This window comes from Loxodonta africana, chromosome 10 (genome assembly GCF_030014295.1).
Source record: "Loxodonta africana isolate mLoxAfr1 chromosome 10, mLoxAfr1.hap2, whole genome shotgun sequence".
NCBI classification, from domain to species: Eukaryota; Metazoa; Chordata; class Mammalia; order Proboscidea; family Elephantidae; genus Loxodonta; species Loxodonta africana.
Window position 1 is genome coordinate 64,610,609 of NC_087351.1, and position 14,806 is coordinate 64,625,414.

At 40.9% G+C, this 14,806-nt stretch overlaps 1 protein-coding gene across 1 annotated transcript in view; it reads left to right on the forward strand.

Annotated features, from left to right (window-relative positions):
• Positions 1-3,221: 3,221 nt before the first annotated feature.
• Positions 3,222-14,806, forward strand: part of STYX (serine/threonine/tyrosine interacting protein) — a 64,084-nt gene continuing 52,499 nt past the window's right edge. Inside the window, exon 1 of the mRNA XM_010588638.3 lies at positions 3,222-3,557. Within this exon, the coding sequence (XP_010586940.1) occupies positions 3,501-3,557 (57 nt within the window). The 5' untranslated portion in view covers positions 3,222-3,500. The remainder of the gene's footprint in view (positions 3,558-14,806) is intronic.

The window sequence follows — 14,806 nt, forward strand, 5'->3', positions numbered from 1 at the left end:
ATATATGATGCAGTTAATTATAATTCTTCAAATTAAAATTCACTAGCAGAGTATCATGTGTCTTTTTATAACTTTAAAAGGTAATTCATACAGGGGTGGAGTAAATAGAGCACACTAGCTGGCCACCTAATCCTCAAATGATTGGACAGTTCTATTTCTATGTGTGTTGGCAGTGCATTTCATAAGACTACAAAAAAAGAATGTGTGTGTGGATGTCTAGATCAAATATCTTTAATTCCACGTGATCCTTTTGTCCATTGTGATTTGCAGTTTTGTTAATGAATGACTATGGCCTTTTTACTTTTGTAGTGTTGGTGGTTTTTTGAAGAATAGTTTGGTATACAAACCTTAGTTTAAGTGGGTTCTTTCACTTCTAACCTTGAGTTTACCCTCTGTTTAAAAACAAAAAGGATAATTATACCTCCCTAGGCACGGCAGTACGCAGATGATACAACCTTGCTTGCTGAAAGTGAAGAGGACTTAAAGCACTTACTTAATGAAGATCAAAGACTACAGCCTACAGTGTGGATTACACCTCAGCATAAAAAAAAGTCTTCACAACTGAACTACTAAACCAACATCATGATAGATGGAGAATATATCGGAAGTTGTCAAGGATTTCACTTTGCTCGAACCCACAGTCAATGCCCATGGAAGCAGCAGTCAAGAAATCAACGCATTGCATTGGGCAAATCTGCTGAAAAAGACCTCTTTAAAGTGTTAAAGTGCAAAGTCACTTTGAGAAGTAAGATGTGCTTGAACCCAAGCCCCATAGTATTTTCAATCACCTCATATACCTGCGAAAGCTAGTCAGTGAATAAGGAAGACCAAAGAAGAATTGATGCCTTTGAATTATGGTGTTGGTGAAGAATATTGAATATACCATGGACTGCCAAAAGAATGGACAGATGTGTCTTGGAAGAAGTGCTAGAAGTGAGGATGGCAAGACTTTGTCTCATGTACTTTGGACATGGTATCAGGAGAGATTAGTCCTTGGAGAAGGACATCATGCTTGGTAAACTAGAGGCTCAGCAAAAGAGGAAGACCCTCAACAAGATGGATTGACACATTGGCTGGAACAACAGGCTGAAACAGCAACAATTGTGAGGATGGCGCATGACCAGGCAGCGTTTTGTTCTGTTGTACATAGGGTCACTATGAGTCGGAATCGACTAGATAGCACCTGACAGCAGGCTTTGAGAAAGCATCATATACTTGTAATAAATACAAAACCAGTTGTTCAGTTCAGACTCAGTGATGACTCCCCTGTGTGTCAGAGAACAGAACTGTGCTCCATAAGGTAAATGCTGTTTTTGGAATTAGATTACCGTGTCTTTCTTCAGAGGTGCCTCTGGATGTTTTTGAACCAACCTTTTGGCTAGTAGTGAGGGATTGTTTGCACCACCCAGGGACACTTGATGCTCATAATACTTAACTTTTATTAACAGTGGAGTCCCTGGTGGTGCAAGCTGTTATCGAACTCCGCTGCCCAAAGGTTGTAGGTTTCAGCCCACCCAAAGGTGCCTTGGAAGAAAGGCCTGACAATATACTTAGTAAAAGTCAGCCCTACGGAGCACAGTTCTACTCTGACACATATGGGGTTGCCATGAGTTGAAGTTGACTCCACGACAACTTTTTTTTAAAACTATATTAGTATTAGCTCTGACTCAAACACCTTATTTAAAAAAATTTTATTGTGCTTTAAGTGAAAGTTCACAAATCGAGTCAGTCTCTCCCATAAAAACTTACATGCACCTTGGTAAAAAATTCCCAATTGCTCTTCCCCTAATGAGACAGCCCGCTCCCTCCACTCTCTACCCTCTCATCTCCCCTCCAGGCAGGAGATGCCAACATAGTCTCAAGTGTCCACCTGATCAAAGAAGCTCACTCCTTACCAGCATCCCTCTCCATCCCATTGTCCAGTCCAATCCTTGTCTGAAGAGTTGGCTTTGGGAATGGTTCCTGTCCTGGGCCAACAGAAGGTATGGGGGCCGTGACCACCAGGGTCCTTCCAGTCTCAGTCAGACGATTAAGTCTGGTCTTTTTACGAGAATTTGGGGTTTGCATCCCACTGCTCTGCTGCTCCCTCAGGGGTCAAACACCTTTTTAAAAATAGAGAGCCATGTAGTTTATAATATGGTGAAATAGTAATAAACTTAGAATGAAAGGGGGAAACCTATTATGTACAATTTACCAAGTGAGCTATCAATCAATTCTGTTTCTTATGACTTTCTATTTGCCAGTCTTTCCTGAGATTTTCTAGGTAACTTAAACCGAGGTGTCATATTCTCAAGGATTTTTTGCATTTATTTTTGTTGTTCAGAATACACAAAACTTAACACCAACTCAACAGTTTCTGCATATACAATTCAGTGACATGGGCTACATTCCTCGAGTTGTGCAGCCATTCTGATTCTCTTTTTCTGAGTTGTTCTCCATTGACATAAACTCACTGCCCCTAGGGTTCCTATATAATCTTTCTGGTTCTTCCTATTAGATCCTGTATAGATGGATCATAAAACGGCATTAATACTCAAGGGGGACATTCTTTACTACTTAAACTAAACTATTTTTCAGTTTTAAGAAGACTTCAGGAAATATTTTTGGTTTAAGGTTTAAAGATTATCTCAGGGCAGTAGTATCAGCGATGCATCAAGCCTCCATGGCTCCAGATAGTATGGATTCCCTGAGAATTTGAAATTCTTCCCAAGTATCTTAAAAGTGCATTATTTGCTTAAAGGGTATGGATGTCTCATTTTCTGTGTACATAAATGATTTTAAACTGAACTCTTCATTTATTACTCTTTTGGCTATAACCTCACCACAGAGTGCACAGAATTCTGAGAAGGGAGAAGCTAGTTTTCTTTTTGGATGCCAGTTTCTGGCGCTTAGGATATTTTGCCTATTGCCTAGGGATTTTCACTTTGAGGACTAAGGTGCGCCTGAAGGGACTTGCGGCATCAGCAAAGGGCAGAGCTAATCGGTCCCCTTTTTCCTCCCTTCTTCCGCAGTCGGGCTTCCACACCTAGTACTCTCCAGTGGAGGCGCTGCGAGGCCCCGCCCCACGGCGTCTGCGCTTTCGTGAAGGGGCGTGGCGGCAGCGCGCTGACACCTGGCGGCGGCGGAGGGCGGGCCCAAGGTTAGCGTGCACTGGGATTGGCTGGGGCGGCGTGAGGGACGGGAGGAAGGAGGGGAAACGGTTGTAGGGCTAGTGCCTGAGCCTGAGAGGCCTGAGGGGCGCGGAGGCACGGCGGGGAGGGAGACGGCAGCAGCATGGCGGCTGGGTACGAGCCGCTCTACCCTCCTTTTCCTCGCTGTCGTCGCCGCCGCCGCCGAGGTCGCCGGGACCCCTTAGTCTGCGTGTGTTAGTCGTAAGCCCGCCACCCACGCACTAGTCCTCCAGCCCACCGGCTCTCCTTTCGCCGCCACTGCCAGCCCGAGGGTCAGGTCGGCCGGGTAACTTGCCCTCCCACCCACCCACCAGTCCGCGGGCAGGGACCATGGAGGACGTGAAGCTGGAGTTCCCCTCTCTCCCACAGTGCAAAGAAGACGCCGAGGTGAGTCAGTGTCCGGCGACTGCCACGCACAGGCCTCCCGTTGTGGCTCCTCGTCCGAGGGACGACCCCAGGCCCCAACCGTCGAAGTCTCCAGCTCTGTCGGAGCCTGGTTGGCTCCTGAGGGCGTCCCAGGACTTCTAGGGGGAGCCTCGGGCTCTGTGGCGGTCCGCTCAGACCAGGCCGCCTGAGTTCCTCTTCCTTTCCGCAGACCCCAGCGGAGGGGCTGGGTCTGGTCTACTTAATTGGGTGAGAAGAGGGGAAACAATCAGTTTGCTTCTAGGCTCGGGGTCGAGTACTTCTTGGAGTAAAGTAGCCCCGTGTTGCCAAAGCAATACAAGGGTCTAGTTATTTTTTATCTTCAACTTGAGGGACATCATTGGTGTCAGCGACTCACTTGTGGGGCACATGTGGCCCCACATGTGCAATAGGCCCGGGACTTGAACTTTCTAGATGAGCCTTCGAAAAGCTTCCCCAAGTTTTTTTTTTTGGAAGTAAGGCTATGACCAGCCGAATGAAATGTCACAAAAGTAGCGCATGTGAGTCTGAAGACTTCGGTCAGAAATCTTGCCCTTTGAAGGAAAGTTAGAATTGAGAGTAAAGTTCTTTATACCTCGGTCTCCTTATTTCTAATTCAGGGTTCTTTTTACTCCACCTTACTTCACAGCCTAATGTTTTAATTAGGATTTTTTTTCCACATCTATTCATAGTTTAAAATATTTCATGTTATTGCAGACGACTAAATTTGAATTTTCTGAAGGCTCAGTTAGTAACAGGACAGGGGTATTTAAAGTAATTGCAAAAATCAAATAAAGCTCTGTTTTTAAGAGACTATTCCATTTATACTGAATATTCATTCTATTGAGTATCTTCATTTGGGGTTCATGTGTTTTATTTGGTGGGAGCACTTGCTTGTGGTAATGTTTTTGTTGTTGAGAATACACACAGCAAAACTTAACACCAATTCAACAGTTTCTACATATACATGCTTTAGAATTGCATGTTTTAAGAGTATACACTTAAATAAGAAAAAGGAAAGTCGTATCTGGGCTAGTTAAAAAATTATTTTATGCCTTTTTATTCCTCAAAATGATTCCGAAATTTCAGAACTGGAAGCAACCTTAGAAATATGTAGAGCTTCCCACACTTCAGGTGAGGAAATTGAGACTTACTGGGAATAAGTGATATGCCAGGGTAACACCATGGCACAAGACACAATGAGGACCTTGGTCTCCTGGTTATGAATTCATTTTTCTTTTTAATACACCTCAATTCTTCCCGGCCATTATCTTAAAAATGTTAGTGTAAAATACTTTCAGACAATGCATTTAAATATTTTACTGTGTATGTAATAATGTCTTATCCTTGCAAAAAATTATAAATTCTTAGTGGAAATACAACTTTTTTCTTTCCCATGTGGAACAGAGTATTGCTTAAAGCCTAGTAAAGAATGATGTAAATATCTATTGAAAACCAAGTAATTTCTTATTTTATAACAGTGGATGCTTGGTCTCTCTTGGTTACTATTGACAAAAACCAGCTCGGGATGTCTTTGAGGGATACGTATCTCTGGTGTCAGCAACTCACTTGTGGGACGCATGTGGCCTCCATGGGGACTAGACTTGGGGCCTGAACTTTTGAAGTGTGCCTTTGAAAAGCAGGAAGGAAAAGTAAATAAAACCAGAAAGGTAGAGATGCAGCTGTTCTCAGGGACTTGACCAAACCCAGGTATTGTAGTGTATCAGAACTGCCTCTGCCTCTCATCAGTGCTTGTCTGTACTTTCCCTCAGGGTCTCAGCTTTTGCTCAGGCTTCTCCATAGGTGTGGAGCTTGGTCTTTTGCTGCTCTGGGGCTGCCACATAGCCTTATAAAGCTTGTACATTGAGGAATGAGAGTGCCTCTCTCCCAGCTTCAGTGTTTAAATTCTAGAGATTTGGCCCAACTTAGGTCATGTGTCCATTTTTTGAATCAGTGACTGTAGCCAGGATAGGGTGAGTACAATGAGGGGTTCAGTCACGTATCTACTCCCACTGATACCATAGGAGCTTTTCCACAGAAGATGGAGGGTGACAGAAACTGTAAATATTCCTTAAATAGGGGCACTGATTACCAAAGCCTTACTCAGAATAAAGTGATTAATAAAATGTTAATTTTAAAGTTTCCACTGAGAGATGTAAGTATGGAATGGACTGAGGTGACTTACTTGTGTGACTAGCCAGCAGTCTCTTTCACATTAGGAAGCATTAGATAGAAAGCCAAATTAAACTCAGATCTTCTCTAGTAAAAATAAAATGAAAGTAGAAAGATTTTAATGAATGCTCTTAATGATTAATGTAATCAAGCTATGATATCTTGACGATCCTGTCACCTCTAAGAATATTACTTCCAAATTTCTTGAAATACCCATCAGGGTATTCTTTATATAGGGCAGTGGTAGCAAAAATTCAGCTGTGTAGACCAAGCAGTTTGCAAAAAAGATTGTCACTCCTTTGTTTAAAGCTTTTCGATAATTTCCCATCATTTTGAGGATGAAGTTCAAACTCTTAACATAATCTGCAAAGTCCTGTGTGATCTGGCATCCATCTACTTCTCTAGCCTCATTACTGTTCCTGATGCTACCTAGCCATATTCTTTTTTCTCTGTCATAGAGTACTTTAATTCCACCCCCCTCCTCATTTTTTTCCTCACCTCAGGGCCTTTGCATCTGTTGTTTGCCCCTACCACAGCTACCAGCACCTCCCTTGCCCTCACCTAATTACCTACTTACTCCTGGGTTACAGCTTTCTTTTTTCAGAGAAGCTTTCCTTGATTTTGCCCTCTTCTGCACACCCTCCCGCCTCCCCCCGCACCCACAGATTATCATTCCCCTAGGTTTATAAACACTCAGTTCTTTTATACCTATCTTTGTAACACTTAAACTTTTTCGTTCAGTTTTTTTTCCCATATTTTCAATGATAGACTGAAAGCTTCTAATGGAACATATTCACTAATAAGTTCCGGTCTTATTCACCGCAGTTTTTTCAGTTAACAGTGTCTGGTGCATATCATAAGCTTGAACAAATATTTCTTGAGTTAATAAAAGAATTTTCCTTTTTTAATTTTTATTGTGCTTTAAGTGAAAGTTTACAAATCAAGTCAGTCTCATTTATATACACCTTGCTATATACTCCTAATTGCTCCCTCCCTAATGAGACAGCACACTCCTTCCCTCCACTCCCTGTTTTCGTGTCCATTCAGCCAGCTTCTGACCTCCTCTGCTGTCTCATCTCCCCTCCAGACAGGAGATGCCCACATAGTCTCATGTGTCTACTTGATCCAAGAAGCTCATTCTTCACCAGTATCATCTATCCCATAGTCCAGTCCAGTCCCTGTCTAAAGAGTTGGTTTTGGGAATGGCTCCTGTCTTAGGCCAACAGAAGGTCTGGGGACCATGACCTCTGGGGTCCTTCTAGTCTCGGTCAGACCATTAAGTCTGGTCTCTTTAGAGAATTTGAAGTCTGCATCCTACTGCTCTCCTGCTCCCTCAGGGGCTGTCCATTGCGCTCCCTGTCAGGACAGTCATCGGGTTATAGCCGGGCACTGTCTAGCTCTTCTGGTCTCAGGCTGATGTAGTCTCTGGTTTTTGTGGTCCTTTCTGTCTCTTGGGCACATAATTACCTTGTGTCTTTGGTGTTCTTCATTCTCCTTTGCACCAGGTGGGTTGAGACCCATTGATGCATCTTAGATTGCTGCTTGCTAGCAAATGAAAGAATCTTGATTGACTTTGATAGTAGCATCTTACTTGTGGCAAGTAGTTTTTCAGATGTGAGGAAGAAAAAAAAAAGAACAGCTTATAGTACCAATTTTTGAACAGATTCGTTGCATAGATAGGGCTACTTATTTTGTAATTCAAAAATTAATGTTTTCAGGAGAAAGTGAAATATAATTTATTTTAATCATGGTTTGGCAACTTAATGTTACCCTTTTTACTTTCTTTTCTCTTTTTTTCCTGTAGTACATAATCAAAGATAGGAATTGCTAAACAGCTCTGACTGAGAATCTCCCACTTAGCTCTTTTATTTAGAATGGTGCTTTCTTAACCAACTGTAGAATCACCGAGGAGCTTTGAAAAATTATCCGTGCCTGGGCCCCATCACTATGGATTCTGATTTAATTGGGTCGGGGCATCCTACTTGAATTCCTGTCTGTCTCTCCCTTTCTCCCTAACCCTCTCGTTTTTATGTCTTTGAAAATCTCCATTTCTGGTGATAACTGGTGCTTTGGCTTAAGCAGAGCTTGAGCTAGGTGTGGGAGCTAAAGGAAAATGACTTATTCCGGAGGGGCTACTTTTTTTTTTTTTTGGAGGAGAGAAACTGTAATATTAATTTTTCTGTTTGTGAATTTTCCCAGCTCAGGTATAGTATTCTGGTGATTTTTTTTTTTCCCCTGAACTGTTCCCCTTTGCTATTTGAAATTTGTATTCTATTGTGGTATTTCTAAAAGGTACATGTTTCAAGCTACTTGATCTGTCTGATGATGGGAATTAAGTTTTTTATTTAGTAAAAAAAAATTTTTTTTTTTAATGACTACAGTCTATCTTCTTTAGTTCATTTATTGAGGGTATTTGAACATTTTAATAACATTTTATTCTGTCTTCCAAATGCAATTCTATATATCATGTAACTTTGCATTTGTATGAGAAAGAAGAGAGCCTGAAAGGTGTTTTAATATATGATACCTTTCAGCTCGTATTGATTGAAAATTTTTCACGTGTGAATTAATTTCTATCAGAACCATAGTGTGTTTCACAATTAGTCTGTATTTTGGCTTAGCTGGCTTGCTATGGTTTTGAAAATAGAGTTGGATTGCTTGGCTGATCAGCAAAGTTAGGGAAATGAATTCTAATTAACTACAATAAAACTCATAATAGGTTATTGGCAGTTATGTGGGGAGTCAGCCCCATTAATACTACCATTTCTAAAGTGATGGATTTTAGGAGCAGCATGGACAGGCTGAGATTAAGATTGAGTGCAATACAGGCAAGATTTGGTTATTGGAAACATGTTCAGGCAGATGGGTGTGTGGTAGAGCAAGACTGTGAGCATGAATGACTTTTAAAAACTTGATCCAGTATGCTAAAGGCATCAGAAGAATCCGTAGGCAACACAGGTGTGTAGATATGGTCTGTAGGCAGTAATCAGAGCTGGGTCAGTGGAGAATAGGCTCTGAGACCAGGATCTGGTGTTAGCACCAGGAATACGTGCAAATGACATTTTTCGTGGAGAAAACTTTCTAGGTTTTAAAGGATCCATGCCTATTACAGCAAGGGGGGCTGCGTGCTGCTCACCAAAGGAGGCTTATCTGACCAAGTAGTCCTCGGTGTTTGTCCTTTGAATAGGAATAATTTTTCATCCTCTCCTACTATGTAGCTTGCATTTCATTCCTGCAATATCTTACTCATACAAATACACAGGCAGCCCTCATGTTCTATTGTTGTCAGTTGCTGTCAAGTCAGCTCTGACTCACAGCCTTATGGAAAGCTCAGAATTTCTTTGAAGCCTAAAAATTCAGGTTATTTTTGTATTCTATCCCATAATATTCATGCTTGGTTTTACCATAAAAGTGTTTTAAATTAGTGGCCAATGAAAATATTCCCCCCCCCCAAAAAAAAATCGTTTAGTAAAATTGATACACCAAAAAGAAGCACATCCTGTGGTGTGATCGTTTTCTGGCATATTGCCAAGTATTTCCTGGACTATATGCACACCATGTTACTATATGTGTCCCCTTCCTCTTTTTTCTTTTTTTAATTTTGTCATGCACAGTTTGTTGTTGTTGTTAGGTGCCATTGAGTCGTTTCCGACTCATAGCAACCCTGTGTACAACAGAACAAAACACTGCCCGGTCCTGTACCATCCTCACAGTTGTTGCCATGTTTGAGCCCATTGTTGCCGCCACTGTATCAGTCCATCTCACTGAGGGTCATCCTCTTTTTTGTTGACTCTCTGCTTTACCAAGCATGATGTTCTTCTCCAGGAACTGATCCCTCATGATAACATATCCAAAGTATGTGAGACAAAGTCTCACCGTACTCACTTCTGAGGAGCATTCTGGCTGTATTTCTTCCAAGACAGACTTGTTCATTCTTCTGGCAGTCCATGGTATATTCAATATTCTTTGCCAACACCATAATTCAAAGGCATCAATTCTTCTTCAGTCTTCCTTATTCATTATACAGCTTTCACATGCATATGAGGTGATTGAAAAAATCATGGCTTGGGCCAGGCTCACTTGAGCCTTATGCACTTAAACCTTATGCACAGTTTAGTGATTTCATTTTAGGTAAACTCAAAAATACACGTTTCTGTAATAGCTTTTCTCCTCTCTCACAGCTTTAAGTTGCTTTAGGTTGATAATGCTGGCTGTTAGACTACTTGAGAATTTTAAAGAAAAGAAAAAAGAAGATCCTTAGGCTCTACTGCCCTGAGCCTCTGAAATGCACATCAGTTGTGTGCTTATTCTATGTTAGACGCTATGTTCAGTGTTAAGGATGTTATTATGGATTGAATTGTGTCCCCCCAAAATATGTAAATCCTAACCTCTAATTCTCAACGGAGAATCCCTGGTGGCACAGTGGCCAAGTGCTCAGCTGTTAACCGAAAGGTTGAGCGGTTTGAATCCACCCACAGGCTTTGCAGGAGAAAAGACCTGAAGATCTGCTACCATAAAGATTACAGCCTAGGAAACCTTATGGGGTAGTTCTGCTCTGTCACATGGGGTTGCCATCAGTCGAAATCAACTTGAAGACACCCAAAACTTCGCATCAGCAACAAAAATCCTAACCCATGTACCTGTGGTTATAATCACATTTGGGAATGGGTTTTCTTTGTTAATGTTAATGAGGCAATATTAGTGTATGGTGTGTCTTGAGTCAATCTTTTTTGAGATATAAAAAGAGCAGATTAGCTGTAGAGAAGCAATCAGAGTTGGGGAGGATAGACACCATTCCACGTGTAGATCACCAAGGAGCCAAGGAATAGAAGTTGAAGAGGCAAGGACCTTTCCCCAGAGCCAACAAAGAAAGTCTCCTAGTCAGTGTCCTGATTTCAGACTTCTAGCCTCCAAAACTGTGAGAAAATTAATATGTGTTTGTTAAAGCCACCCACTTGTGATATTTCTGTTATGGCTTCACTAGATAACTAAGATACCATGACTAAAAAGAACAGGGTCTTTGGCCTAGGTTTTTAAAAAATCTTTTTGATAAAAAGAGATTCCCATATCATATTGGTAAGTGAAAGACGTAAATTTTTTTTTTTTTAACTTTTATTAAGCTTCAAGTGAACGTTTACAAATCCAATCAGTCTGTCACATATAACTTTACATACATCTCACTCCCTACTCCCACTTGCTCTCCCCTTCTTGAGTCAGCCCTTTTAGTCTCTCCTTTCGTGACAATTTTGCCGGCTTCTCTCTCTCTCTATCCTCCCATCCCCCCTCCAGACAAGAGTTGCCAACACAATCTCAAGTGTCCACCTGATATAATTAGCTCACTCTTCATCAGCGTCTCTCTCCCACCCACTGACCAGTCCCTTTCATGTCTGATGAGTTGTCTTCGGGGATGGTTCCTGTCCTGTGCCAACAGAAGGTCTGGGGACCATGGCTGCCGGGATTCCTCTAGTCTCAGTCAGACCATTAAGTTTGGTCTTTTTATGAGAATTTGGGGTCTGTATCCCACTGATCTCCTGCTCTCTCAGGGGTCCTCTGCCGTGCTCCCTGTCAGGGCAGTCATCGATTGTGGCCAGGCACCAACTAGTTCTTCTGGTCTCAGGATGATGTAGGTCTCTGGTTCATGTGGCCCTTTCTGTCTCTTGGGCTCTTAGTTGTCGTGTGGCCTTGGTGTTCTTCATTTTCCTTTGCTCCAGGTGGGTTGAGACCAATTGATGCATCTTAGATGGCCGCTTGTTAGCATTTAAGACCCCAGACGCCACACTTCAAAGTGGGATGCAGAATGATTTCATAATAGAATTATTTTGCCAATTGACTTAGAAGTCCCCGCAAACCATGTTCCCCAGACCCCCGCGCTTGCTCCGCTGACCTTTGAAGCATTCATTTTATCCCGGAAACTTCTTTGCTTTTGGTCCAGTCCAATTGAGCTGACCTTCCATGTATTGAGTGTTGTCTTTCCCTTCACCTAAAGCATTTCTTATCTACTGATTAATCAATAAAAAACCCTCTCCTACCCTCCCTCCCTCCCCCCCCTCGTAACCACAAAAGTATGTGTTCTTCTCAGGTTTACTATTACTCAAGATCTTATAATAGTGGTCTTATACAATATTTGTCCTTTTGCCTCTGACTAATTTCGCTCAGTATAATGCCTTCCAGGTTCCTCCATGTTATCAAATGTTTCACAGATTCGTCACTGTTCTTTATCGATGCGTAGTATTCCATTGTGTGAATATACCACAATTTATTTACCCATTCATCCGTTGATGGACACCTTGGTTGCTTCCAACTTTTTGCTATTGTAAACAGAGCTGCAATAAACATGGGTGTGCATATATCTGTTTCTATGAAGGCTCTTGTATCTCTAGGGTATATTCCCAGGAGTGGGATTTCTGGGTTGTATGGTAGTTCTATTTCTAACTGTTTAAGATAACGCCAGATAGATTTCCAAAGTGGTTGTACCATTTTACATTCCCACCAGCAGTGTATGAGAGTTCCAATCTCTCCGCAGCCTCTCCAACATTTATTATTTTGTGTTTTTTGGATTAATGCCAGCCTTGTTGGAGTGAGATGGAATCTCATCGTAGTTTTAATTTGCATTTCTCTAATGGCTAATGATCATGAGGATTTTCTCATGTATCTGTTAGCTGCCTGAATATCTTCTTTAGTGAAATGTGTGTTCATATCCTTTGCCCACTTCTTGATTGGGTTGTCTGTCTTTTTGTGGTTGAGTTTTGACAGAATCATGTAGATTTTAGAGATCAGGCGCTGGTCGGAGATGTCATAGCTGAAAATTCTTTCCCAGTCTGTAGGTGGTCTTTTTACTCTTTTGGAGAAGTCTTTAGATGAGCATAGGTGTTTGATTTTTAGGAGCTCCCAGTTATCGGGTTTCTCTTCATCATTTTTGGTAATGTTTTGTATTCTGTTTATGCCTTGTATTAGGGCTCCTAGGGTTGTCCCAATTTTTTCTTCCATGATCTTTATCGTTTTAGTCTTTATGTTTAGGTCTTTGATCCACTTGGAGTTAGTTTTTGTGCATGGTGTGAGGTATGGGTCCTGTTTCATTTTTTTGCAAATGGATATCCAGTTATGCCAGCACCATTTGTTAAAAAGGCTATCTTTTCCCCAATTAATTGACATTGGTCCTTTGTCAAATATCAGCTGCTCATACGTGGATGGATCTATGTCTGGGTTCACAATTCTGTTCCATTGGTCTATGTGCATGTTGTTGTACCAGTACCAGGCTGTTTTGACTACTGTGGCTGTATAATAGGTTCTGAAATCAGGTAAAGTGAGGCCTCCCACTTTCTTCTTCTTTTTCAGTAGTGCTTTGCTTATCCGGGGCTTCTTTCCCTTCCATATGAAATTGGTGATTTGTTTCTCTATCCCCTTAAAATATGACATTGGAATTTGGATCGGAAGTGCGTTAAATGTATAGATGGCTTTTGGTAGAATAGACATTTTTACTATGTTAAGTCTTCCTATCCATGAGCAAGGTATGTTTTTCCACTTAAGTATGTCCTTTTGAATTTCTTGTTAGTAGAGCTTTGTAGTTTTCTTTGTATAGGTCTTTTGTATCCTTGGTAAGATTTATTCCTAAGTATCTTATCTTCTTGGGGGCTACTGTGAATGGTATTGATTTGGTTATTTCCTCTTCAGTGTTCTTTTTGTTGATGTAGAGGAATCCAAGTGATTTTTGTATGTTTATTTTATAACCTGAGACTCTGCCAAACTCTTCTATTAGTTTCAGTAGTTTTCTGGAGGATTCCTTAGGGTTTTCTGTGTATATAATCACGTCATCTGCAAATAGTGATAACTTTACTTCTTCCTTGCCAATCCGGATACCTTTTATTTCTTTGTCTAGCCTAATTGCCCTGGCTAGGACTTCCAGCACGATGTTGAATAAGAGCGGTGATAAAGGGCATCCTTGTCTGGTTCCCGTTCTCAAGGGAAATGCTTTCAGGTTCTCTCCATTTAGAGTGATATTGGCTGTTGGCTTTGCATAGATGCCCTTTATTATGTTGAGGAATTTTCCTTCCATTCCTATTTTGGTAAGAGTTTTTATCATAAATGGGTGTTGGACTTTGTCAAATGCCTTTTCTGCATCAATTGATAAGATCATGTGGTTTTTGTCTTTTGTTTTATTTATGTGATGGATTACATTAATGGTTTTTCTGATATTAAACCAGCCTTGCACACCTGGTATAAATCCCACTTGATCATGGTGAATTATTTTTTTGATGTGTTGTTGGATTCTATTGGCTAGAATTTTGTTGAGGATTTTTGCATCTATGTTCATGAGGGATATAGGTCTCTAATTTTCTTTTTTTGTGATGTCTTTACCTGGTTTTGGTATCAGGGAGATGGTGGCTTCATAGAATGAGTTGGGTAGTATTCCGTCATTTTCTATGCTTTGGAATACCTTCAGAAGTAGTGGTGTTAACTCTTCTCTGAAAGTTTTGTAGAACTCTGCAGTGAAGCCGTCCGGGCCAGGGGTTTTTTTTGTTGGTAGTTTTTTGATTACCATTTCAATCTCTTTTTTTGTTATGGGTCTATTTAGTTGTTCTACTTCTGAATGTGTTAGTTTAGGTAAGTATTGTTTTTCCAGGAATTCATCCATTTCTTCTAGGTTTTCAAATTTGTTAGAGTACAATTTTTCATAATAATCTGAAATGATTCTTTTAATTTCATTTGGTTCTGTTGTGATGTGGTCCTTCTCGTTTCTTATTCGGGTTATTTGTTTCCTTTCCTGTATTTCTTTAGTCAGTCTGGCCAATGGTTTATCAATTTTGTTAATTTTTTCAAAGAACCAGCTTTTGGCTTTGTTAATTCTTTCAATTGTTTTTCTGTTCTCTAATTCACTTAGTTCAGCTCTAATTTTTATTATTTGTTTTCTTCTGGTGCCTGATGGATTCTTTTGTTGCTCACTTTCTATTTGTTCAAGTTGTAGGGACAGTTCTCTGATTTTGGCTCTTTCTTGTTTTTGTATGTGTGCATTTATTGATATAAATTGGCCTCTGAGCACTGCTTTTGCTGTGTCCCAGAGGTTT